At 40.6% G+C, this 26,095-nt stretch overlaps 1 protein-coding gene across 1 annotated transcript; it reads right to left on the reverse strand.

Moving 5' to 3' along the window:
* Nucleotides 1-24,460, reverse strand: GPT2 (glutamic--pyruvic transaminase 2). The gene is made up of 11 exons (XM_059824992.1): nucleotides 24,119-24,460; nucleotides 13,605-13,694; nucleotides 12,005-12,113; nucleotides 8,139-8,272; nucleotides 5,852-6,095; nucleotides 5,052-5,131; nucleotides 4,355-4,491; nucleotides 3,479-3,653; nucleotides 2,509-2,664; nucleotides 1,332-1,444; nucleotides 1-104 (listed from the first exon to the last, which is right to left on the reverse strand). The coding sequence occupies exons 1-11, from the start codon at nucleotides 24,458-24,460 to the stop codon at nucleotides 14-16; spliced, it is 1,671 nt and encodes a 556-aa protein (XP_059680975.1). The 3' UTR covers nucleotides 1-13.
* Between the last annotated feature and the right edge of the window lie 1,635 nt (nucleotides 24,461-26,095).

The following is a 26,095-nucleotide window of genomic DNA, read 5'->3' on the forward strand; positions in this document are numbered from 1 at the left end:
AGCCACAGTAGTTTCATGCATATTTTTCAAGAAACTTTATGTGGAAGTCTTTCACTTTCTCCAGTAGGATCTTCAGCTTCTCTACTGGAGGAAGAATGGTCATTCTGAAAAATAATATTTAAAGGAAGAAAAAAACAACCCACATTATCTTCAAAACAAACTAAACTTTGATCTTTGCACAGATCTTGATTAATCTCAGGGCACAGCTAGTAATGTGAAGTTTAATATCTTTTTTGATGTTATTCTCTTATTTTCTGCATTTATGCTTTAATTGAACTATACTATTAAACTAGAGCAATTTGTTTCAATTGGTTAATATATAGGAATTCAAGAATTGTTATTTTCTGTTGAGTGATAAGAAGGTTATCAGTAAGAAATAACAGCAACTCGGTTTCCATTTTTGGGGCAGTTATGCCAAATTAAACCCAGTTTTTTGAGCTTTAGGGGTGAACAGTTATGAGTAAATGTATATTTCTTTTTGAACTGAAAACTTAATTCAGAAGCATTAAAACAATGCAACATCCCACACTGCAGTTTTTAGTCCCTTTTTTCCTTCTTCTGCATAATCTGAAAATCACGTTGAGTACGTATACAAGACTGTATGCAAGACCTACAGAACAAAATGTTTTTCCCACACTGGTACAGCTTTTTCCTGGAGCTGCATGCACCCAAATATCTAACCCGGCTATCTGCGCTGCAGAACTATGATGGCTAAAGGTACCCTCTGTTATGTTGCTTCAGGCCGAACAAGACTAAATTCCATGATAAATTCTAGCTATCAGTGGCTTGGCTGGAGTAAAATGCTGTTTACTGGAAGCAAAAGCAATAGAGTTTATGTTCACAGTTTTGGTATTAGCAGTTTTAGTCCAACATCTTGTTTTGGTAAAGTGAAGAGTTATTCAGCATGTTTAAGGAGCAGATTTATAGGGAAGATACTGCATCTTTCATGCAATTTCTCCATATGGAAGCACTGTTTAACCTCCCCTGCCCCCAGAAGAAAGCAGGGCAATTTTTGTAATGCCTTAGCCAACTTCAAGATTAGGTATATGCTATTATTATTGTTCGTATTTGTGGAGAAGGCATTTCAAATGTCAGTGTATAAAAATAGAATAAAACTATGTCAGCAAGCTGTGAAAACACCATAAAAACCTGAATAGCTCATCTAGCAGACCAGGTCTTTGACCTAGCTGTCAGTCCACAGAAAATGTCCAGTAGAAAGTAAGACAACATAAACTGAAACAAAAATCCTTATATTTAATCAGAAGAGAAAGTACTGGGATGGTACGTAGCTTATTACAGTTAATTTGATTTTAAACAAACAGAAACTGTACCTGAAATGGTAGCTTCCTTCTCTTTGGCCGAATCCACTTCCAGGTACAACACATATTCCAGTCTCTTCCAGAAGTTTCATGCAATAGAACATATCGGGTGCCATTTTATGAGCCTAAGAAAATGGATGCTTTGGAATTACTGAAGTGAAAATATTCCAAGTATATAGAATTTCATGATTGATTTTCTTCCTGAAACCTTATCTTACATTTTTAGTTTCTTATTCTATTTACTAAAGAAGATGAAGAACAATTGCTAATGGGACAGTTCACACTGTGAATTAAATAACAATACTTCATGGAGGAACAAGGCTGAAGAACCTACAGAAAACACTCGCTTCAAAACAAAGGTTTTAGATATTTTTGGTTTTCTCCTTTACTTGCTTGTAACTTTTTGTCAGAAGTCTCAAAATTGTACTTACAAAAATCTAAGCCACTGACATTTGACAAGATTAAATTAGTTTGAGAGCTGTGTGTTCCAGTTCCATTGGCAGTTACTATTTTTTTCCCAAAATTATCTGCTGACTAGAAGGTCCCCTGATTAATAATTATGGAAGTTCTTAAATACATGCAGGTTATATGCCTAATAAAATAATCAGCTGAAAACTAGCCCTATTTTTGTCCTCAGCTATGCTGATAAAATTCCCTTTAACAAATGAGTATTACACATCAGGTAATAGAGCTCTAGTTAAGAACAAAAAGTCATGTAGCTTACTGACCCAAATACAAAAAGGTATTGTACAGAAGTAAAATTTGTAAGGAAACCTCCTTCCCTCTTTCCCACACTTGCTGAATGGGCCTTCTTTTGCAGGGTCAGTAGCACACTGCCATTCACAATCCCTGTCACATTTGCTGGCCTATCTAACCTGGGCACAGGCAGCAATTTGGATTTTGCACAGGTCCAGCTACTTGCTACCCTATGACTTAATCTATTTAACACTAACATCCTTGCGTAACATGCTCAACCTGGAAGCCTTACCACTGTGATGAAATGCTCTGTTTTGTCTTCCTCTCTTAAAATAAAGGTCATGTTATATTTAAGATCATACGTAGTCAATGAAGTACTGCTTTTGTAACTACATGAGCTTACGCTATCTATGGAATAAAAATTCATCATTAGAAGTGGCAAGCACAAGTGTGTGAAGGTTAAAATGGATTGGGGTAAAAATGACTGACTGACCTTTGCTTCCTCAATGGCTTTGGAAGGAATAAAGATCCGTGGGAAAGCATACATAGCTCCTTGAAGTGGATTGCAGTGAATTCCTGGTACCTTGTTAAACATGTCTTCTGTTAGTTTGGCTTTTTTGGCAAGATTGTTCAAAACAGACTCCTTTTCCTGTTTAAAAGGAAGGTGTTCAGTTTGACATATTTGAAGTGGCAATAAAAACGCCAGAGAAAACTGTGATACTTCAAGAAGCCTTCCCTGAATTAAGCACTTTTAGGGCTTTGCTGAGCTATTAGACCAAATGATGTTCCTAATTTCAGTCATACTCTTACAGACAGCAGTGCAAAAAGGCATTAGCAGGATACAACTACGAAGTGTTGTAGATAGACAATAACCTGCAGAAGTCTCTATCTGCATGCCCTCTACATTCCTCCTCCTGAGCATCCACGCTTGTCTATTTTTAGAGACCATGTTAGCTGAACCTTTGACCTGACTCAATACCGTAATTTCTTAAGTCAGATTCAGTTTCATTTTTACAAGTGAGAAACTGCATGTATACTTTAATACAGAATACCATGTTGTTCCAGAGGCACTGGATACCTAAGAACAAGGCTGATTTTATAACTGTATTTGAACTTACATTCCTGTTTAGATTTTAGTAAAAGCAGATCTTATTTAGTAATTCTGTTGTCATGCTAAACACAGGAGAAAAGTTGAATTTATTAGCAAGAAAGCTGATATGGTAATGCTGCCTTAGCTTTTTTTTGGCTCCTAAACAAAGGAACCCTAAAAGGAATAAAAAATATTTTTAAAGGTAGTCATATTGAGTTAATTTAAAATACCCTGCGTAGTTCTGTAAATTGGTGTTATTACAGGATTGTCTGAGAAGAAAGGAAAGAGGTCTGGTCTCTGTGCATATTTTGAGTTCACAATACTTAGGATGGGTTTGGGAAATGCACAAAAGGACAAGCATGTTATTGCTGACCTTTATGAACTGTGAATAAGATTCTTCTCCAGGTATTGGAGGATTCACTACAATATCCATTGCTGCTTGTCCTGAGACTGGAGGACAAAGGCGAACAGAAAGCAGCTTAACAAGCTGTCCTTTAATTTCTGGGTGCAAGTTAATGACCTCCATGTAACCTCCTCTGTAGCCACATCTGGGATTAAAGTGAACAGAAAAGATCGGTTAACCTCAAGTGTATAAATACTGGAAAAGCAATGAAAATAACTGCAGAAGCGGAAAGGCAATTAATGAGGGTCTTACAATATGTAACATACAGGTTGTTGAAACAGCTGCTATACTGATAATGTTTTAAGATGGAACTAAATGACATGTCATTAAGCCTTAGTATCCCATACAGAGAAAATTGTGTACATGCAGCTTCCCTGTTAGGCAAGTTAACGATTAACTTGGATTGTCTGCTCTTCAGAGCAAGAGCATATGGCTGTAGCAGCATTCTTTAATCAGAAAATTCTTTTTCTTCCACCTCTTTCTCCCCAAAACAACCAAACCCAAACAGTTGTAATATCAAACGTCCCAGTGATTCTTGAGCTGTTCCCTTGAATGTCGGAGACCGTATTTTCCTTTATCACCGGTTTGGTTTAGGACTGTAGGATTTCACCTTTGTGGAACTGAGGCATTAGGTATCTGAAATAAATACACTTATTATTCGATAGTTTGAAAACCACTGAGCTAATCCATTACTCTATGCTTTAAATGCTTTTTTTTCTTTTCTTAATAGTTTTAGTTAAAACTAATTGGAGACAGTGGATTACCTTCAGGTCACTAACATGAAACAGCTGTCCAACCAGATTAATGAGGAAGATGAAATAAAAAAAAAAGCTAAAGCAGACTTACTCGCCCATGTATCCCTTAGAGGTGGAGTGAAAAGAGGCCAGCTCAACATTGTTACAGTACTCAGGTCCCATCTCATACAGAATCTTTTTGAAAGAATGAAACTGGCATCCTTCAGAGTACACATTGTCCTGGTAAACCTGAACAGTCAGAAGACATTAATGTGCTCTGTTCGCCCAACTAAGGATAAAAGATGGCCTTTTAGAGAGCCAGATCTGAACTGAAGAAACCGTGGTAACACTCAAAGCCGTTAAAAGACACAAGGTTCTTTGTTAAGTAATAGTTACTGTAATGATACATTTTATCTCATGTGGCCATACTTAATAGTTTAGCGTTTGGAAGAACAGGGAGCTTCTTTGTATAATTTAACCTTTACTTGTATGTTTAAGTTGATTTTCCTTCTGTTTCTTTCATTTGAAGTGGTCTGAGTATCACATAGGTTTTTAGGTTAGTTCCAGCAACGTTCCTCCTTGTGTCTCCTTGTTTGTGTCCCCTACGCTTTCAGTAGTTCAAATCCAGATCAAGCCACCTCTCATAGTAACCGTCTGATATTAAGAATCTTGCATGTTTGTTCATGCCTTAATGTGATAACAGATAATCTGTTCCCTGTACTTAAATACCAATACCACACATGGAACAAAATAACACCTCATATGCATACTCTTAGCTGTGCTTTTCAGAGAACAGAATATTCCATTACCTCATCAGCCAGAAGAAAAAGTTTCTCTTCCCAAGCAAAGTGTATCACATCTTCAATGCACTTTCTGTTTTGCACCTGACCTGTAGTTTGATTTTTAAAGCAAGAAGAATGTTAGTGGAGCATATATATATACAAATTTTTTTGCCAAGACCTAGTTAGACTACTAGCTTTTCAGTAAGATATCCCTCTTTCTCAGAAAAGTGCTATGGAATTTTAGAATTCAGTTCACTAAGTGTGAAATTAAGGAACATTTTTGGAGGAATTACAGTTCAAGGTAACTTAGTCCATCTCAAGCAAAGGAAGTGTGAGATACAGTAATCAATAACTTAGTAAGCATGATGGTTAAGTGGGAGCTAGTTTCTCACTAATCAACCTCAACTACTCAAAAAACTAAATTCTTCTGAGGGAGGCAGTGGTTGCCACTGAGTTCAGAGTGTATCTGTAGTCATTGCCTCTCAGAGGCAAGAGGCTACAGACCATGTCAGAGACAAGATCTTTGATAAAGACCAAAAGTGACTGAAAGTCATTCCACAAGTCTGCAAAATTTCATTGGAAGCAGTGGCTTCAAATGGCATCCAGTGAAGTGAACCTGCTCCCTCCTCTCTTCCCAGATCCCTGGAGTTCCATGATACTGAAAATACATTTCTGAAAGTATGACGTACTGTCCTGCTTAGAGCACTGATCTCTAGAATTCAGCTTTACTTGTTATGTATTTAGGATTTGCCTGCAATGTCAAATGAATGAAAGAGGAAGAAAAAATTGGTCTTAAAACCCATCCATTAAATAAAATTGCTATAGACCTGTGGGATTTCCGGGGTTGATGATACAGAGGACTTTTGGATTGCAATATGCCTTAGCTTCATTCAAGGAGCGGCGAAGTTCATTCACATCTAGAGCCCAGCAATTTTCTTCATCCAAATAGTAGTTCACCTGGATAGCATCTAGTTCAGATATGGCTGCTGAATATAAGGGGTATTGTGGTATAGGGATCATCACTCCTGTTCGAGATTTTCCATCTCCTGAGACCAGGATCTTTAAAATTGTCTGGGGAAAAAGTAGGAATTAACACCAGAACACACTGGTCACACACCAGAATTAATAGTATACTCTAGATTAAGTTACTGATCTTCCTTCTTAAAAAAATCTAGAGTTAAGGTAGCTTTATATTCTAGAGGCATACAGTCATTTTCTCATATCAAAGGGCATTTATTTATTTCAAGTTAAGTTACTGGCTGAGTGAGGGAGGTCTAACTCAGCTTAATGGAATTCCTCTGCATGTCACGGCTTCTAAAAATCATGTCTGATCAACTGCAAAATTTAGGAGAAACATTATGAGCACAAGCCTAGAGGGAAGGTTGGAAACAGGAGTATCAAGATCATGATTTTGCTGCTCTGCCCCGTTGTAAGCGAAGAAGCCTCAGCTAGTTGTTGCTTGTTGCCTTCCACTCATTTTATCTCACTAAACACAAGAGGCCAATGAATAAAGCCAGAAATTAAAAATGGGGCCTGTGGAGGTTTTCCTTTGGAGCAGAGACACTGTTTTAGATTAGGAGCAATTGTTGCCAGGTGGGAACAAAGCTAGAGACTTGCATTATGGTTTCATTTTCAAGTAATAGAAGAGACCAAAAGTCTGCATGTCTTGGGATGGAAATCTAATGTACCATATGTAGTTTATGCCCAGAAGATATGGACAGAAATGTAATGCTTGTGCTAAGGTCAGTCCAGAGGATTTACCTGTGCCCAACGGCTGTGTGTCTGTGTGTGTCTATGCGTAGGCTTTTTATGTGTGAATTAAATAAAAGAGTGCATTTGGTGCAGGAAGTGGATTTCTTGCCTTTATAATCAAGGGAGAACTCTGAAGTATAGGTGCAATCAAAGCAGGCATCGTTATCAACATGTAATTGATAGTGTAAACCCAAAAATATCTCTTCAGATATAACAGCGGTATCCTTTAAGTTTCTCGCTGGTTCTAGAACAAAATCTGCCTTTCTGTGCCTCTCATCACATACTAACTCAGCTGCTAAGCTAATGATTTATAATCAACATAATTTTGTACCCACCACTAGTTTAAAAATACAAAGCATCCAAAATGTATAATCAGGACCAAATGCAAATTTAAAAACTCTTCAACACTCTCTGTCCCCCAAGTTATGAAATAATAGTTGTTTTGTCCTTGGAAGTGCCAAATCATGAGACTCATTGTACTGCTGACTTTTCATCACTGGTGAAATCAAATAAGCATGGTACAGATTTGATATGCTACGCTGCCATTCCTGACAAGCTGCCAGTGTAACACTTGGCATCATAAACTCTGGAAAGCCAATTCACTAAAGACATATGGAGAACTGTTCATGTCAGGACATTGTAATTCTGAACTCTGCCACTAGATGTCATTTAAAAAAAAACTTTTACAAACAAGCTATAAAAGGCTGCCTGAATAAAAGCAAAGAACTGCTGGTTGTTGTAATATCAGTAAATGTTTCTGTGTAAAGGAAAAATCTAATAGAGACAGTTATTCCTGTCTTAACTCTTTGAACTTTGGTTGAAGCCAAAACCTGATGTTTTCCCCAAACAAGCTGGCTACTGAAATAGATCTTTGGGATTTTCACTGGCATTAATTTGCATTAGCAGAGAGTTTACTAGGAAGAAGAGCCTGCTGAGACTTCTCACCTCCGAGGTCATTCCCTCTTCTCTCTGCCACTGATTCACACCCTCTAATCTTCAGTGCTTATGTATCTTAACCACTGAGGACACCATTATTTAGTCTGAATGGTCTGAATCTCCTAAATTTGTATTTAGGCACCTAGATAGTTTATACTACCTTTACAAAAGGTACAGGTTAATGTATATTAAGAGACTTTGTCTCCATGCGCCTGTTTCTTAGCTGGCATCTTACATCCACATCATTGGGTGTATTGGATATCTACTTAATGTGACTTCAGTGTTAGATCAATGTTAGATTCAAATGTTAGATCAAACTCACAGGAGTCTGTGAGACCAGATGTTCAACAGAGACCTGTATTTCCAAAGGTAGCTGATAAATTATAGTTTATACCAAGAAGAGACAGGTTTAATTTTAACACTTACAGCAATACCATCACTTGCCCCAGTGGTAAGATATATGTTATCAGGATCTGCAGGAACCCCTCCATCTCTTCTTTCAATATATGAAGCAACATCTTCACGGATGCAATTTATACCTTGACTGGCACTGTAAGATCCTGTGAAAAATAGAGAATGAGATGAGAATTGAGTACAATGAACATCAGATTTTCTGTTTGCTAGCAAAACTCCTGAGCTAGTATTGTATGAAGTAGTTTGTATATATGAGGGCTTTGGATCCCCAGGACTGTTGGTTTTTTCCAAGGAGTAGGAAAGGGAGTTGGTTTGTTCATAGAGCAAAAGAATTCATTTGAAATTAGACAAATATAACAAGTATCACTAAAATACAAAAATAATATACTGGATTGGTAAAAAGTAGGATTTAAAGGCTACTTTGCAAACTGGGACAGCAATCCCATTTTTACTATCTCCTGGTTGCTTTCTTTATGTTGAAAATGACTTCAGAATGTCAACCAACACCTATTTAAGTAATGGGAACACGGAACAGAGCCACATGTGCAATGGAAAGGAAAATAACTTCTTCAAATCCGTGACAAAAACAAGATTTCTATTTGCAATATGAAAATAATATAATACCATTTTCTCTCACAATCTGAAACCCAAAAAATCCTAAACTGCTTCTCTCTCCCCACAGCATCTCCCACAATTGCTTTTCAGTTACTTGTAGCAGACATCCAGGATCACCCCAATCTATAAGCCTCATATGCAGTTTACAGAGCACAACTAATAATCTTAAATAAAGTAAGATGTTAGATGCTTGTGTGCATCATTGCTAAGCATGTGCAACAAATAAAGAGTAAAAATACGCATAAGCCAAGGTGAGGAATGGATTCAAGCTATGAAGCCTAAGACTGATGGACAATGAAGTGACAAGTGTACATCTAATTTAGAACACTGTCATGAAGCTGCAGAATCTTCTTTGCTTGCTGGGTGGAGTGGAATAATTGTGCATGACTTAACTCTCATCACTCAGTTATATGCTAGTAGTCTGCCTGATAATACCTCTGTGAAAGCATAATTTATAAAGACAAAGAACCTTTGCAAGTACTGCACAATTGCATGGGACGAAATGGTAATTCAGGGCACAAAGTTCCCTGATGTCCTAAATGTTTACTTTTACAGGACTAAAAGTTATATTGGGTCTATACATGAGTCTTTGACCACAGCTAGGAAGCTGCTGTTAAAGTAGGAGAACAAACCTAAGCTGTCATTCTGTCTTGTGCTACATTGAGGGCTGAGTCCCGTGACACAGTGAGGATATACAGAAGACCTGAATTTAATTTTCAGGTCTTCTATGCTTAGTTGTACTCAATTGATAGCTTTGACTAGAATCCATCTGTTTGCACTGTGGGATGCAAATAAATAAAAAATCAAACCTAACCCCAAAAGCTTCATGTGCATATATTAGCTATTTTTATATATTGGAGAGGGGTAAATTTCTCAACTGCCTGGAAAGATATGACAGTTACCCCACATGCAAAGTAAGTGATGTCGAAAGAATCGCAGAGTATTTGAACACAACAGAAGTTGAGGACATATCTGAGCCTTCATACCTGATCTGGGAGTAGCAAGACTCAATACTATGGGTAGAGTTTTGCCAGATGAACGTTTATTGGAAGTGAAGTTATTCTAGTTCATATCTAGAGGTCAAGACATTCATATTAACTTTGCAATTAATACATTTAAATAGGCCAGTATAGATGTGGGTACAACACCTCAAATAGCTTGACCACATGTAGTGAAGCCACTTCTGTGTTGGACTGACAAATTTTTTGAAAATAAGGTTTTATTAGAACGCAACACAGCACTTAAAGCTACATGGAGGGATCAGTTTTTAACCTTTGCTTTTTCCCAAGAAAGCAAATTTCTCCTTCTCAGCCATGAAGAGAAGAGCAGTAAGTTGTCAGACTGCCAACAAAGTGATAGGAGTAACTTCCATTCAGCTGCACATCCACTTGCCTCAGACTGTGTGTTTATGGAGTGCTGTACAGAGGCTGATGAGCAACTGAGGCCAAGAGAAAAGGCTGATACATGATACTGGAGACAGGAAGGGTGGAGAGAAGGTTTAAACCAGTACAGCAGATCGGTAAGGTCTACAGTGGTTTTAGTTTTCAGGAATTTAGAGGGACAGTTGTTCTTGGTATCTATCATATCAGGAAAAAAAATCATTTAAACTCCAGTTAGTTACAGAACTTCAATTTATCCACTGAAGTTAAAAGGGTATATTCAGAATGATCATCTTATTTGAATATTGCAACTGTTTCAGGCCTACTTCCTCAGCGACTACTGAGCTAAAGAAAATTACTTGAAATACGTGATCTTCTGCTGAAAAGGGGATTTTGTACAGAGTCAACATATTTCCGAAATATCATGCAAGGCTGAATTCCTTTCATTTCACTCCAGCATGGGGCCAAGACCCAGCATTCTGAGAATTCTTACCATGTCCCTGAATTTGAAAAATCACTACAGAGAAAGATGGAGGCAAAATTCAAATGTATCCTCAGTAACTCCTACATGACAACTAGTACTATGTAGATTAGTTGCTCCAAAGTAAGCCAGGAAGGGAATTAATGGAGCTAGAGAAACTTCTCAGTTTTGATAAATGTATTTTTAATGTTCTACATACAGAAACAAAACCAATGCAAAAAAGGTGAAGATAAAATATATTCTGTATTAGGCTGTGTTGTTAGGAATAGTCCAAGGGTGAAATACTACTAACGTAACCACTGTTCAGGTTTTGTTTATTTTATTAAGTTTCACAGCACCTACTCTCCAAATATGCCAGTGCAAATAGGCACTTCAATCACAAAGATTAAGAAATAAGCCAATTACTCTAATACGTACTCTGAAATGTCACTGTTAGCCTACCTGAAAGAAGGTAATTAAGTGTGCCAGATTCTTTGCCATACCCAGCAGCTGTAACACTATCTGCAGAGTAGAAATTCTAGTGGCATTTCCCAGGTACAAGTAGGCAGTACAGTTGTTAGATGATAAAGAATATGACTCTTCCATTTCCTCTCTACTGAATATGCAAAGTTTGTAGTTATATATGTGTGTATTATACGTATACCCTTACAGGAACAGTGGTTGAAGAACAGAGTTCTTTAGTTCTTTCAAGGGTTATTTTACCTTGGAGAAATAGGGCTTTGACATCTTCAGTTAAAAATATCTTGGCTAAGTAAAAAGCTACCACCTTTCAGCTGTGCAGCTTTCCCTTTGCAGAGCATTATCACCTTGGCACCTGAGTTTCTGATACCCCAGTTCATATCCTGACAAACATACTTGTACTGATGGTTCAAAATTAAGATACAGGACTGCGAACTGGATCAGCTGAGATGGACATATATTTTTTGTTGATACCATCATGACAGGGACAGTAGACTCCTTGGCAGAGAAGCATCTAGGGATGATGGAACTGTAAACAGCCCCACCTAGACTTAGCAGGAGACATAGCTGTCAGAGCCCAGGATTAACAGATGTCATAAGAACAGTAACGAAGTTTCACTAGTACTCTCTGCCACTTACTTTTCTAATACAAAAAAGCTCAGCATTCTGTTTAGGATTATGCGTAGAAGTTATTGTGATGAGGGCTCCATAACTGTATAATCCCCATCTTGTCCTCTTCTCTGGCAAGTCTCATCAAAAATTTGCACTATTAGTTACTGCTTATCAGTAGGCCACACCATGAACTCTCCCCCTATCATTTTGCCCTAGGCCATCTCCCATTTGACTTGTAATCATATAAAACACAATTAAGAAATTTCAGCACTGCAGATATTGAAACTACCTTTGTTGATTCCAATACAGGAGCAACTGAAACAGACGCTTACCTAAGCTGTTTCCTCCACAACCCTGCAAGATCCGTCTGGCTCGCTTTTTGGCATCTTCTGGAAAACTCGGGCTGTCCAACAGGTTTGGGTATGTACACAGCGCCACTACCTAGAGTGCCAAGAAAATGTAAATTGGCCACTTCTCAGTGGTTATTTTAAGTCGGTAATATTACTGTTAACTTTCCTTGGAAATGAAGATCAGAAATACTAGCTAATTTAAAACAAAGGTTATTGATGAAGAGTTTGCAGGTTTTTTTAAGGGTAGTGCTTACAGAAGTGAAGAAATCTTATCGGGTTCCAAGTTCTGCTGATAAAAACAGTTATAGAATTATTAATTATTTGTATTACAGACAGTGAAGATTGGAGTCCAAGTCAGCTATGCATAGTGCAAACACAGTAAAACACAGTTAATTATTCATATGTTATCTCTAAACAGCTCTATCCTCCACTCTTCGTGTATTACTAGCCCACTTTAGTGACTAGAAACCAAGAGTTTAAATATGGAGCAGAACTGAGAAATATGATCAAATTTTGAAGTCCCCATTGTATGTTCTAATAATCCTTCCCCAAAATAACTTATAGTTATTACTAATTTGAATTTGTGGGAAATAATTAAAAAAGAAGTGGTGATGTAGAACATAGTAAAAGTAGAAACATGACCTAGCAGAATTAAGTTTATGAAGGAATGTAAGACACAAAGAATCTAGAGGTCTTGCTTGAGATCATCTTAATTTGTTCCAGACTCTCTCTCATTTTTATGCTTAGATGGTGTAATACGGAGAAGCTGTTGTCATCTTGTGGGACAATGACTAAAGAATTAATCCATGTGTGCACACAGTCATGGGGAGAAAGGATTTCCCATTTACCCAGTATTTTCTTTAATAACATTGGATCTGAAAAATTTGTAAGAAGCTCCGGTCTTCCTAGTTTGCTGTATAGCTCAATTTTATAATCTCATCAGCTAGATCCCCAGTTTGATACGGCTTCAGTTTGTCCTGGAACTCTCTGAATGTACGTTATTGTAGTCTGAGGATTTTATATGTGTGTGTAAGGGATGCTCAGTAAATAGCATAACACTAGTTTTAAACCTTGCTTGTGTTTTAGGAATAATATACAAATGTGGATTCTGTTGCAGTCTTTCCTAAAAGTTAACCTACCAATTAGCTTGTCCAGAGGTAAAATGTGCAAAATCAGCAACAGTACAACTAGTTGCACCCAACTGCATGCAGATCTTAAAGTATACTGTCAGATGAAGAAAGGCATTTGCTTTTTTCTTTGAAGACAACCACTTTCTTTTTTGAAGTGCATTATGGATAATGAATGTGCTGACTGATAACATAGGAGAAGTGGCAGGAGAAAGTATATGGATGGGGAATGATCTGAAAAGTAAGGAAAGCTACTGTGTTGAAAGAGGACACTCAGCAAGCAAAGTATAGGACTTCGTCTCACAAATCAAAATTTGTAATTCTTTACGAAAGAACTGTTTTAAGTCTCAGTGCATCTAGAGAATCATTTATACTAATACACACATCAGACGGATTTTAAGGCATTCTTGGTAATCTAATAAAAAGTCAAGAATAATATTTTATAATATTCTTACCTGACGGAGGAACGTGATTGGCCTCTGTCCCATTGCATGTGCATCTCCAATGTTGGCTTTAATTACTTCAGTAAAAGGTTTTTTGATTCCCTAAAAAGAGATAATTCACAATGTATTGTTAGGGCTGAAGTCGATGATAAGGAATTCCTCTTTTTTGGTATCTGTCATATGGCTGTAACTAAACAGTGCCTAACCTCAGAACAGATAGAGTGTTTAATGTAAAGCTTAATGCATTTCTTATACCATACTGCCAGTAAATCTTAAATGCTTTACAGAAATGGTGCTGACTGTGACACGTTTTTAAATGCTGGCTTTTTTTTTCTGCTAGCTAAAAGTAAGAGATTGACTTGCCTGGAAACTACGCATTGAAGTAGAAAAGATGAAAAAAGGCATTTTGAATTGTCAGTATTAGAGCAACTTGTTTGATACACCTAAGGGAGGGATGGATCAGTCGAGAAGCTAAAAAGATTTAAGGACATTTCAGAAATGCACCAACAAAAGAAACCTCAAGACCTTTAGTACTTGTTAGAGTAAAAACAGTAAAGATACTGCTTGCTTATTTATTTTCTATTTAGATTAACTTTTCATTGTGTGATGACCCCACTTTTCCATATACAGATGTTTTACAAAGTATATCATAGTGAAGCTCTATATGATAAACAGCAGAAGTGCTAAATAATCACCATGAATATTTAAAAGCTTCCTAATCTCTGAAATCTGAACAGACAGCCTTTTTTCCTGTGAGAAGCTGAATACATCATGAGAACAGAGGGAAAACAGTTGTTGAATGTTGATTAGCAATCACAGCTCTTTAAAAAGCAAAATAAAATAAGGTGAAAAAGGCAAGGAACTGACTGGTAGAAAAAAGCCACCATTGATTTAAATAAAAAAGATTAACTGAAAGTAAAGGCCAACATTAGAACAACAATAAATGAGATAGGCAAGAACAAATGTATAGCTTTTCTAATGTATATTTAAGTATGAGAGATAGTAGGGAGGCCTTCTAACAGTGACAGAATTTTCATGTGGACTAATGAACTGCAAAATTAGACCGATTAGTTTTCTGTACAGAATTACCTAGAACAACCTACTCTGGCTGTGGACTGAACTCACAAAGCCTCTTCCTGCCCCATGTATTTACAGCAAGTTCTTGGTTTTGGATATAGAATAAGTGGCTGGCAAGCCTTAACTAATTTTTGCTTTTCTACTATGGATTATGTGTTGGACTTCAATGACAGAACAGAACCCAGATGTGCAAAGGTAACAATGACCAAAATATTAGTAGTCACCAGGGATATAAATTCCCAGGTATGCCGAGATTTGGAGGTTTACAGCTGCGTAATGTGGCTGAAAGGTTATGTGATAATGTGATTCAAATCCCCACTACAGATCCAGTCCATCATATAACTGATAGCATTTAGGTTTTTCTTTTGAAATTAAATAGGTAGTTAGAAATGGCATTAAAACAAGACAATTGGACTTAAGTGATCCTGACTCAAAAGGGTCAAATATTTTATATGGCCTTAAATTTAGCAGGAATGGAAAAAAACGTTCACTTAAAATAATTAAAAGTGACACACTGACTCTATCAAGCCACTTGCTTTTATGTTTGCAGATCTAAGTGCATGCCTAAATAAGAGTTATATTTCAAGCTTAAATAAAGAATTAGGAATAGGGATACCAGATACAGATTACAGGTATCCGAGGCTGAAGTTTAGCAATTTATGAGTAATGCAAACGGCTAGAAGTAGGTTCTCCTCAAACTATCTGGGGTCCGCTGATAGCACAACATTGTTTCATTCTAATTTACAAATAAGCAGGAAAAGAAAGACACATGTAGAAGGAAAACAAATTCAGTTTGTGTGAGATTAAGAAAAATTCCCACAGATTTTGGTTGCATTTGGTCCTTCTTACAGCAAACTCAATCAGTCTCACTAGATTTGCACAGTAAAACAAATTTGCTAAAGAATAAGGGATGATACTTTCTTTGCCTTAAGTTAGACGGCCTAAAAAAACAGCAGTTCTCAGCAACAAGATGAAACAGAAATACCCTGTTTTACTTCTTTGGTTAGTGAAATGCTGAAAGGTACCCTGTGTTTCATAATGTACCTTTGGAGTTTTTAGAGTGGTACAGACTTTACAACAAAGGTAACGGACCTTTTTGGTGTCTGTGTCAGGTTTATTTTAAATAATGTCGTAGCTTATTAGCATTGATGCCATCCAGATCTCTGCTAGTGCCAAACTCAGTGTTTATGCCATCACTCTTTGGGCATCAACTGCAAGTAGATAATCATAACCTACTCCATAAACCCCATACTACCTTTGCTGCTAAAATGATTGATCTGGAGAAAAGAGCAAAACATACATAGCAGTTATCTTACTGTAAAATCCTGGTAGAGAAGGAACAATTAGGTTTTCTGTGTTGTACACACTTCCCACATACCTGCTTAAAGGCCCATGGTCCTCTTGACTAACTTGTATTTCTTGGTCTCAGCTACAAGAGCTGTTGCCCTTTTTGTCTTTCAAAAGAGAGATACTTTTAAATAACTGGGGCCTTTGCCTTCCCTGACAGTGAGTTAATACCAGCAACTGTTTAGAACCGTCTTCACGAGATTCACTATATCCCCTCCTAGTGAAATCTAGAAAAAATTGTTATGACTACTTAGTTTTTTCCTCATCTTTTTCTATTACTTGATTTCTAGTATTTCTGTGGAAAGAAGGAATGTCAGAAGTTGTTCAGATTTAGTTTTGATTCCTCCAGAACAAGAAGTCCCATCTTACCATTTCAGAAAGAAAAAACAGGAAACCGTAACAGGTAAGAACAAGTGTCGAATGCTAGTGAGTCAAAGTTTTAAAGCAAGGATATCAAGGGAAGTCTAGACAGTGCCTATGACCCTGCAGATGAGTTCAAGGTAGAATTCTACTCAAATCCTTAAGACAGAGTGGCATTAGTCACTGTTTACTTGTGTCAAGGTTTCTCCTATGGTGATGGCCCTGGTGTGCATGGGTATCCAAGGGAAGATTAATGTCAAATATTTTTTGGAAGGTCTATGAAAAGATCTGTATGAAAGGAGGAAGTGTGAATGTGATGTTGATTATCTCAACATCAGGTTGTAGAACAGCAGGAAAAGTGCTGCAATAGGACATAGTTTGTTAGGGCCAGATGTATTTCACTGCAGAAGGCTAAGCAGTCTTTGACTGTGTCAGCAACATGCCTGTGCTGAGACAATTTAAGTCCCTGGCAAGCCAAGGAACATACAGGGGGAGCAGAAACTAAGCAATTGGAATTGTTTTGATTTCTTTCAGTGATGGAGAGCTGCCCCCCCCCCCCCCGGCTTCTCTCTCTCTCATATTCTCTCTCTCGCTCTCGCTCATATTCTCTCTCATGTTCTGTCTCACTTTCAGTACAGGCAGGCTTTCAAGGTGTGTTCTAGAAGCAGTCCGACTGGATTATAACTGGCCTCTGCCAGCAGGCAGAAATTTGGAAAAGTGAAGCTGGCAGAACAGGAGTTCTAATAACAAACTTAGGAGCAATAAGTACCAGAGTGATACTCATGTCTACTGAAGAGGGTATGAACCACATCAAGAAGAAAACCCAATCCCCAGCCCTACAAAACAACCACTGCTACAGCCTTCTGTCTTTGGTGGCACCTCACACTGTCCTAACAACATGATTCATCTTCATCTTGGGAACAAAGCCAATCTTCTGCCATTCTTTTGAAATTGTTAGCAAAGGGACTAATTGTAGTAGCCATTTTGAAAGCTGAAGAAGCCATCTTGCACTTTCAAATTCAAATGTTAAGCAGAAAATATAAAAATGTGTTCATTTTTATTCAGTTGCTGTCTTCTTGATAATAAAAGGATTTTAATGGAATAAAGGAATCTTCCCAGATTTGGAATAAGCTCTTTGGAAAGTAGTTCCTTCAGCAGTTACTTCCATCACTCTCCTCTTCTCCCAGGAATGCAGTCTTTTAAGAGACCAGATGAAAAGCCTCTGAAACCTGAAGCAGGTCAGACGGGATTATTCTAACAAGTGTATCAGTGTTTTAAGTATCACACAAAGTTGGGAGAAGGGATTTTCATATGTGAATCAGAATTAATTGGTGCAGAGTTAATACAAATCTTTATGTAGTTAACCAGGTTTGGAGAAGCTTCCTCTTCCCCTAGGCATCCCCATGGCCTCAAGAAACCCAGCAGGTAAGGAGTACAGTATGAAATGATGAGCTGTCTCTCAAGGAGGGAGTCACCATGCAAGAAGTGTTGGGAGAATTATTTGATCAAAGAAATAGTACGATGACAGAACATACACTATCCCAAAGAACTAACATGAAGGCAGTGCGCTGCCAGGAGCTAGTTTGTCTCTTAGGTATTTTAGTATGCCTGGAAGTTCCCTTTACAAAGGTGCCATCTAAGAATGGTTGGAAGTTGCAAGATAACACTGTGCCCAGAAGGAGTAAAGGGTGAAAACTGACCTAAAGCTGTCTTTGCCAAAGTCTTCAGCAAATTTCAAAGGAAAACCCTCAGTCTGTAGAGAGGCTTGTGTGGTTTGTATTTGGTAATGGTGATAAGAAAGAATTGAAAAGGGCTTCCTTGAGGAGGCCATGAAAATGTGAGGTGCTTTTAATCCCAGAAGAGCAACATGGTATTTCAGCTATTTCTGAATTTGAGAATTTGTCCGCTTTTGGCTGCTCCTCATTGTTTCCTTTTCATTGCCATTGCTTTGTGCCGCCTCTTGATGGTTATCAGGCAATAACATCACGCTGTGAAACATTGTGCTGTTTCCTTAGCACAAGCCGAGTCTGTTTTTGCTGTGACTTGCACAAACAAGCTGTATAATAAGAGAGCTGGCAAACCCAAACATTTCAGCATAGTTGAGATCTACACTGTAGTAGCCAAGTTGCTTGCTTGCTTTTTTTTTCCCCCTTTCTCAAAGGGCCAAGAAAGCACTACCCAGAGGCTCTTAACTAATCGGGACTTGAAGGCCTGAATTAGCATTCCAATCTTTTTATTAAAACAGCTCACAGCAGAAAAATAAACCTGACCTGTTTACCACAGAGTAAGGCTTGTAAGAGTTTGTGTTATGCATGTGTAATTCAAGCTGACATGAACTGTTGCTGGAAGGAAGGAGAAGGCGACTTCTGGATTTTGACTTGAAATGGCAGTGATGACTTGCATGCTCCCTAATATCAGATGAAAAAATCACTGGGGCTGACCATTAATTGGCAGATCTGATTCAGGGATTACAGAACAGGAGTTGTCCTCAAGTTACTTTTGCCTTATACATTGTTCAAAGTGCATTTGCATTCAGAAATTTTGCCTATATGAATAAAGCCCTAGATTTTAATGTGGCTGTAAATGACAGAATTAAAATAACGCTCATTAGAGGGAGATTAGACATTAGGACACTCTTAACTTGAAGACCTATTGGAAAAGAGCTATTTTGCAATAGATTTTGCTACTTTGCTTTCTTGCTTACAAGAAAAGATCAAATAACTGGATCTTGTGGACTGTGTGCTTCTGAACATATGAGTTTGGTAATCGTACTCTTAAAACTGATTTTCTTTCATCTTCATCTGCAGTAATTTTCCTCCTGTTAAAAAACATGGGGTTTACTACAGATTCTCTTCTGTATGCAACACGTACAGGCAACTGAGGAACGACAGTTCTGTCTTAATGAGGTCAAATGCTCTTGCCTGGAAGATACTTTCTTAGTGTGCACACAGTCACGTATTCAAAGCAGAAAATTATAGGATGGTAATTTAAGCTTAACATCTTTCATCACTGGGTGTACCAGTTAATCTTGTATGTTTTTCTTGGCATGTCAAATTATATTTCTGCATGTCATTGTCTAAACTGTGTTTTATCTTTCCACAACTCCCAGGACGCAGTCAACTCACATCTACAATTAAGTCTGGATTCTAAGTCAGAATTTCTTCTATTCAATATTCAATTTAAAAGCCTGAAGAATTATTAAAAAAAAAGAAAAAAAGCTCTACAGTCTTTTAACCAAAATACTTTAGCAGAAGCCGCCTGAGATTATAACTAAATAAGTAAAAAGGATTTTGGCAGTTTTATTATCTAAACAGAAATGTAGGGAGTGAACCAGTGACTTGAAGAATAAACATGCAACAGGAACCTATTTGCAGTAGTTATGCAAATGAAAAACATGGGCACAGGAGATGAGTGTACAACCCTTCTACTGTAAAAGTAAGTCAGATTACAGTGGCTGTTCAGAAAAAAATGGGTTTCAACATGTAGAGACTGCATATTGCCATTAAAGGCACATAGTTCCTGACCCAGTGGTGGAATATGCTAACCACCTGTGCTGATCTGAAGGAACTTTCTACATGCTACTAATGTATCTCTGCATACCATCCCTCTACCCCTTTCTGCCCTACGATTCTGTTTCAGTAACTTGGAAGTTTTGAACAGGGACCTGATGTTGTGTGACTTAAACTAAGGCGGGCACAGTTTCCAATGTGAGGTGAGTTGACTTGTGAATCCTAAAAAGCTGTTTAATACGCACATGCTTTGCAAGCCAGCTTAACCTGACATAGAACTTGACATTATGTAAAACCTAAGCAGAAAATGGGGGAAAAAGGAGAGTGTAAGTGGAGAGAGATATCAGAGTAACAGATACGAAGGGACTTCCCATAACAAAGTCAGTTAAAATTAGCATGAATGCAAAGTAACAAATCAGGTATATGTGCTGCCTATGTAAAGATAAAGCTAGCTTGTTATTACTGATTAAGTGAAGAGAAGGGCTCTGTCCAGAGATTATGTTATTCTTGCATTGAATTCATGTTCAGGCTAAAATTTCTGGTCTGAAGTGTAATTGAAGTCAATACTTGATATGGTGGCCATCCATTAGCAAGTTTAAAAAAAGGGGGGATAGAAAAAAAGATCTTATTTGTTTGGGTAAGATCTTATTTGTTTTGGCTTAGTAAGCCCGAATCAGCTGATTATTACCATTAGCAAAGGGGAAGAGAAATCAGGTTTTCACTTTTGAAGCATGATGCAATTTCAAAATTAGAAAAAAATAATATTCAGAGATGTGATTCAAGTAAGTGATTTTGCATAAAGATTTCCAGCTGGAAGGACTTAATGTAGATCAAAACCTTGATTTTCCACCTGGATGAATACAGGTCACAGGCCAACAAAACTTACGAAGTCCAAGTACAGCATGCCCCATCTGTACTCCTGAGCAATCGATCTTATTCTGCTTTAATAGAGCATTCTAACTTGTCACTTACATTGGCTTAATCCTGAGCACATTAGCTGAAATTAATGCCTCATTTTTACTTACTTTTTTAAAGAACTATTCCTTAAATTGCCTAGACAGAGACTTCTCAAGTAACATTTTAGTCCTTATTTCTATGTGCACTGTGGAATTACAGCTCCTGTTGTAATCATTTGCAGTTAATACACAAAAGAAGCAAGTGCCAGATAGAATAACAGAGGAACTGCTATTCAGAATCTGAGTCAGAAGAATAAAACTCAAGGAAGACGAAAGCTTACACTGTGCAAAGAGCTTCAGGTAGCTATTTCATAGTCTACGTAACAAGCTGTATAAGTTACACAAGTATGAAGTCTAACTGAATTGAACCAAGTTTAAACAGGGAGAGCCTGTATTGCATCTGATTAGACAATGTCTGCATTTAAGATGGTTTTAGTTTAGAAACAAATGACCGAAAGGCATCTTGGCAGAACAGGACAAATGCAGATTTACTAGCAGGTATATCATTGCTTCATCTCTGCCTGCTCTTGCGACCACCAGCCAGTGCAGCACTTCCATGTTGTACCATGGAGTCCATGCTTTCATGCCTGTGCAAAGCTCCTCCCCCATCATATGTGGTAGAGTTGCTATGGGGCAACCCTTTTGCTGTCAATGAAGAGTAATCATGGATCTAGAGATGCTGTGGGGCATCACCGTTCTCTGACAACCACTTCAGCGTCTTTTCTTTATCAGACAGTGTTAATTCTGCTGGCAGTGGTTGACCTAACTCTGTGAGCTAAAGTTTAGTGGGATGAAAAAAGTTGTTGTCCAGATTTAATTAAAAGTAAACGAAGAAGTGCCATTGACCTGTGATCACACAGAATTCAGTTTTAGACCAAAAATTAGACATGTAGGTAACCGATAATATTTCAATTATAAGGAACCTCGGTACTACTGAAGGCTGTATACTTTAGCAGGCAGTTTGATTAAACAGTAACAGTAAACAGTATTTTTATCAGAAAGGCAAAGAGGAATGAGTAACTTGAGCAGTGCGGAAGAAAAGAAAGTCTTTCAGCTGCTTCCTGAAGTTGATCAGTGTTCTCTGCAGATACATTGTCTCAACTTATGCAGTAACACTGTCCTCCTTTCCTGCCAACAGGGAGGTTTTTGTTTGCTTTAGACATCTTAGAGCATAGTCACATGTCTATGAATGCTGGTAGCCATTGATCATATGCCATGCGACTGGTTCAAGAAAAAAACTTTTAAATGGAAAATGCCACATAAACGGGCACAAAACTGCCCTAACAATCTTTTAATAACGCGATTGGCAATGGCTCGCTCTTGCATGTTTAAAAAAGTGCACAGGAGATTATTCTCTCTGTCAGGGACCTCAGCTGGTAATTGAAGTAAGCAGGGGAGGACCTCAGCTGGTAATTGAAGTAAGCAGGGGAGTTGGGAGGAGTTAGTGAAGATCGTATTATATTTGTTTTGTCAAGTAGTATCTCTTGCCCTGTGATGTTAACTTGAAAACAAACATACTCGGTGAGAACACTGGAAGATTTTATACTCTAGAAAATGCACCCACTAGAGAACCTAGTTGCGTAAAGTCAATGACACCTTTATAAACAAGTTTTAAGGCAAAAATCAAAACAAATGTTCTGAAATGAAATCTCCATCATCACTCTAAAGTTCTTAAGTAGAATTCTAAAAAAGAAGCTGTTTTTAATAATTATTGAGACATAAGTAATTGATGTATATAATACACAGTGAGCTGAACACATGCTTCACCTTCTGAAACAAGGGGAAGCAAGTAATACAAGGACCAAAGAATTAAAATAATCTCGTCTCATTAGCACTGCTATGGCACTGGTTTTGTTCAAAGCACTTTACATATACTAATCACATTGGTCTTGCAGTACCTGTAATAACATATTAGCAAGACTTTCTAAAGCAGTGAAGGCAGGGAATAATATTTGAAATCGTAGAAAAGTAACTATGCCAGATGCTTTATTCAAAACAAAAATGAGTGAGTCCTCATGCTGACAGGGGAAGCTGAGATGTGAACAGTACAAGCAAAAAGCTACGCCTGAATTGCTAAGGGTTTGGGGTTTTTTTTCAATGCTAAGTCTTAAGATAAGGAATAAGAGAAACATATGAAGAACGGCATGTAAGCACCGACTGATCTGGATGCTTTATTTAGTACATTTTGGCCCAGACCCTGAGGAGTATCTTCTAGCAGGCTTTATTGCCCGATCCTCCTAAAAGTGCTACCCATCTAAAACTTTGGGCAGTGTCACCGAGCGTTTGTGCTCTGAAGGACACCTCAAGCACCTCAACCTGTGCAGCTGAAAAAAGAGCAGCCCACTGTCGGTGGTCTCCCCAGAAAGTACTAGTCCCTCCGGCTCTGGAACACCCAGAGGCGCCTTGGGTGAGCCTGCGGAGCCGTGCCTGGGAAGAGCCGGGTCCCCCTCACGTGTTAGGAGGCCGCCGGTTTCAAAGGTGTCTCCCTGCCCCGGCCAAGGCAGTATCTCTAAAATCGTAATGGATGTTTTAAACGCCCTATCAGTATGATGAGAGCTGGTCAGTCACCCTCTTGTATAACAGAAAGGACATGGGATTGCAGCAAAGGGTCAAAGTGGCTGAAGAAATGTAAACACTACTTTATGGGGGTATACTGTATTTGCCTTACGCAATCAGTGACACGAGATAAACAGTAGCCGGAGGGCGGGTTTCCTTGTTCTGCGCCTCTCCCGCTTCCCGTGGGAAGGGGCGCGAGTGAGGGGGTGTCCCGCAGCGGAGCGGAGCGGGGCCGGGGGCGGCCCGGGGCGGGTGAGGCAGGGTCGGGAGGCGGTTGCGCGCCCCGGCCGCTCCCGCAGCCTCCCGCGGGGAGAGCGCGTCCGGCCACCGCTTCGGGCAGCAGCAAGGATGGGGCGAAAAGCTGCTCGTGGTCTGCGAGTTTTTAACTTGGTACGAGGCATTGCACTGGCACTCGCAGGGCCGCCGCCCCCCGTGCTTCCCCCGGCCGCCCGCTTTCCCGAGGCTTCTAGAGGGTCGCGTCCCAGCCCCGGGGGTGTCAGCGGCCCCGCTGCCTGCCACGTCGGCCCCACCGCCGGCCGCGGCCCTGCCGAGCCCCCCGACGCCCCAATCAGGAGCGGCGGCGGCGGAGGAGTGCCCCGGGGGCAGGGCCAGCGCGGGCGGCGGCGGCGGGCACGCCGCGGGAGCGGGCGGCGCGGAGCGGCGCGGCGGGGAGTCCGCCCTGCCCTGCCCTGCCCTGCATCCCCGGCCGCCCCTGCCTCACCTTCCGCAGCTCCTTCTCGATCTCGCCGGCTTTAAGGACGATGGGGCCCCGCACTGCGTATTCCACCGCCTTCACTTGGGGGTTCATGGACTCCAGCGTCAGGATCTTCTCCCTGCTCACCTTCTCGTTGATCTTCACCGCGGAGGCCTTGGCAGCGCTGCTCCAGCGCACCGTCCCCTCCCGCGCCGGCCGCGGGAGCCGGGGACACCGCGGCTGCCGCCCCGCCGCCAGCGAAGCCGCGCAGCGCAAAGCCATGTCTTTCCTTCCGCTTCGGCAGACCCCCGGCCCTTTGCAGCCTAGGCTTGCGGCAGCTTGCTTGGCAACCAAGACAAATCGATGCATGCTCTTTCGGGTAGTTCCCAAAGCAAGATTAAGGATGCTAGTGCTGAGGATCGGGGTATTTTGTAGTCAGAACCGGGAGCTAGTAAGAGGCACGCAAGCAAGAGATGCAGTCAGAAGAAATGCCGAAGAGCTGGCACCGTTACGCGTACATGCTCGATCCTCCCATGTCCAGATCCTGCAAACTTAATTGCAATGGATACAACTGATCTTGCAGTGTTGCGATGCCACCAGAGGAGCAATAGATCCCACCGTTGCATCAGAATAGCGTTGCAGACCCCTCTCCCCAACAGGAGTGCCCGCGCTAGTGCTCTGGAAGGGTCCCGGGTAAAACCATCCTCCCTAAGCCCGCGCCAGCAGCCGCCCCTGCCAGCGCTTACCCCGGCCCCGAGGCGTGCTAAGGTGTGGATTGCACCAGCGAGACTGCCGGACGCGCTGCCTGGCGGGTTTTGTAGTTCCTGCAGCCCTCGGCTGCGCCTGCCCACAGCATCAGGTGATGGGCAGGGAACTACCGCACCCACAGGCCTCCCCAGCCCGGCCCGGCCCCGGCCCCCGCATTGTCTGCCGGCGCCTGCGGGCGGGGGCGCGCTGCCGGTGCCGGCGATGCCGGGGGAACCGGGGAGGGGGCAAATCCAGGGGCGTTTCCTCAGGGAATGGCAAAGCCAGGTCTTCTCGGTGCAAGCCCCGGAGCGAGGCCGGGGGCCGGGGCCGCGGGGCCGGGGGCGGCGGGGGCCGGGGCCGCAGCCCCGGCGGGCGGGGAGCGCGTCGATGCCGCTGCCGCTCCCGCTGCGCGGGCGGCGGCGGGTTCCGCCGTGCCGCCGCACGCCGCCGCCTGCCCGCGGCAGAGAGCGCTCTCTTTGTCTGGATTTGTTTTTCTGCTCTGCGGTTTGAGAAATGCAGTGTTGCCCCCGCTGAGTCTCCTCTGTCCGTTGGGCAAAGAAGCCTCCTGCTCTCATTTCCCAGCTTGGCGGTGGCGTGACGAGCGCAGCGTGAGGTTTAGTGTGCAGCGGTGGGGTCTGCCGATGGGTCACCTGTTGCTGAGCTGCTGGAGAGCGAGCCAGGGGCAGAGCCCAGGCAGCGAGGCTGAACGCCAGCAGCCTCGTCCCTCACGCTGTCACCCTGCCAGTGGAGCATTTTCTCCTGATCCTTCCCTCCCGCAGAAACAAGTCGGTCCTCTTCCACAGTTTCCTCATTGTTTCCAGATGATGAAAATGTTTTTATCTCTCGGGGTCAGTTCAGCTTTCATAGCAAATGACTGGAGATCTGCCATGAAATACAACAGCAGCAGAATTCAGGGGAGAGAGAGGTAAATGCTCTCTCTTTCTTGCTGCTGGGGAGGAGAAGGCCCGTTTTACCCGTCCTGGGTGCCCAGAAGAGGCTCCTTGTTTGTGTTCAGAGAGTGGAATAAGGGATCATTCACTCAGGAATATTCCTATGACCTAATGTTACCTCCCTGAGTAAGAGCTTGGGCTGTAAATCAGGCTTGTTTGTGAATTGTTTTTGTAGAACCTTCTTATTACTTTCTTTTTCTCCACTGACTTAGAGAGAATATAGAAAACCAGCTTCCTATTTTAGGTACCTAAATTAGATGGTTTGAGACTTGGGTTCTGGTCTGTGTGTTTTGGTATCTTTCCTTGG

The sequence above is a fragment of the Gavia stellata genome, chromosome 15, assembly GCF_030936135.1.
Source record: "Gavia stellata isolate bGavSte3 chromosome 15, bGavSte3.hap2, whole genome shotgun sequence".
In the NCBI taxonomy this organism is placed as follows: domain Eukaryota; kingdom Metazoa; phylum Chordata; class Aves; order Gaviiformes; family Gaviidae; genus Gavia; species Gavia stellata.

Bases quoted from the DNA above. Each gene is read 5' to 3' on its own strand.
- GPT2 (XM_059824992.1), bottom strand. From the start codon at position 24,460: ATGCATCGATTTGTCTTGGTTGCCAAGCAAGCTGCCGCAAGCCTAGGC. The intron at 6,096-8,138 runs GTAAGTGTTAAA...CTTTTTCCCCAG, and splicing joins GGGCAAGTGATGGTATTGCT to ACAATTTTAAAGATCCTGGT. The intron at 5,132-5,851 runs GTCTATAGCAAT...ATCAAACTACAG, and splicing joins CAACCCCGGAAATCCCACAG to GTCAGGTGCAAAACAGAAAG.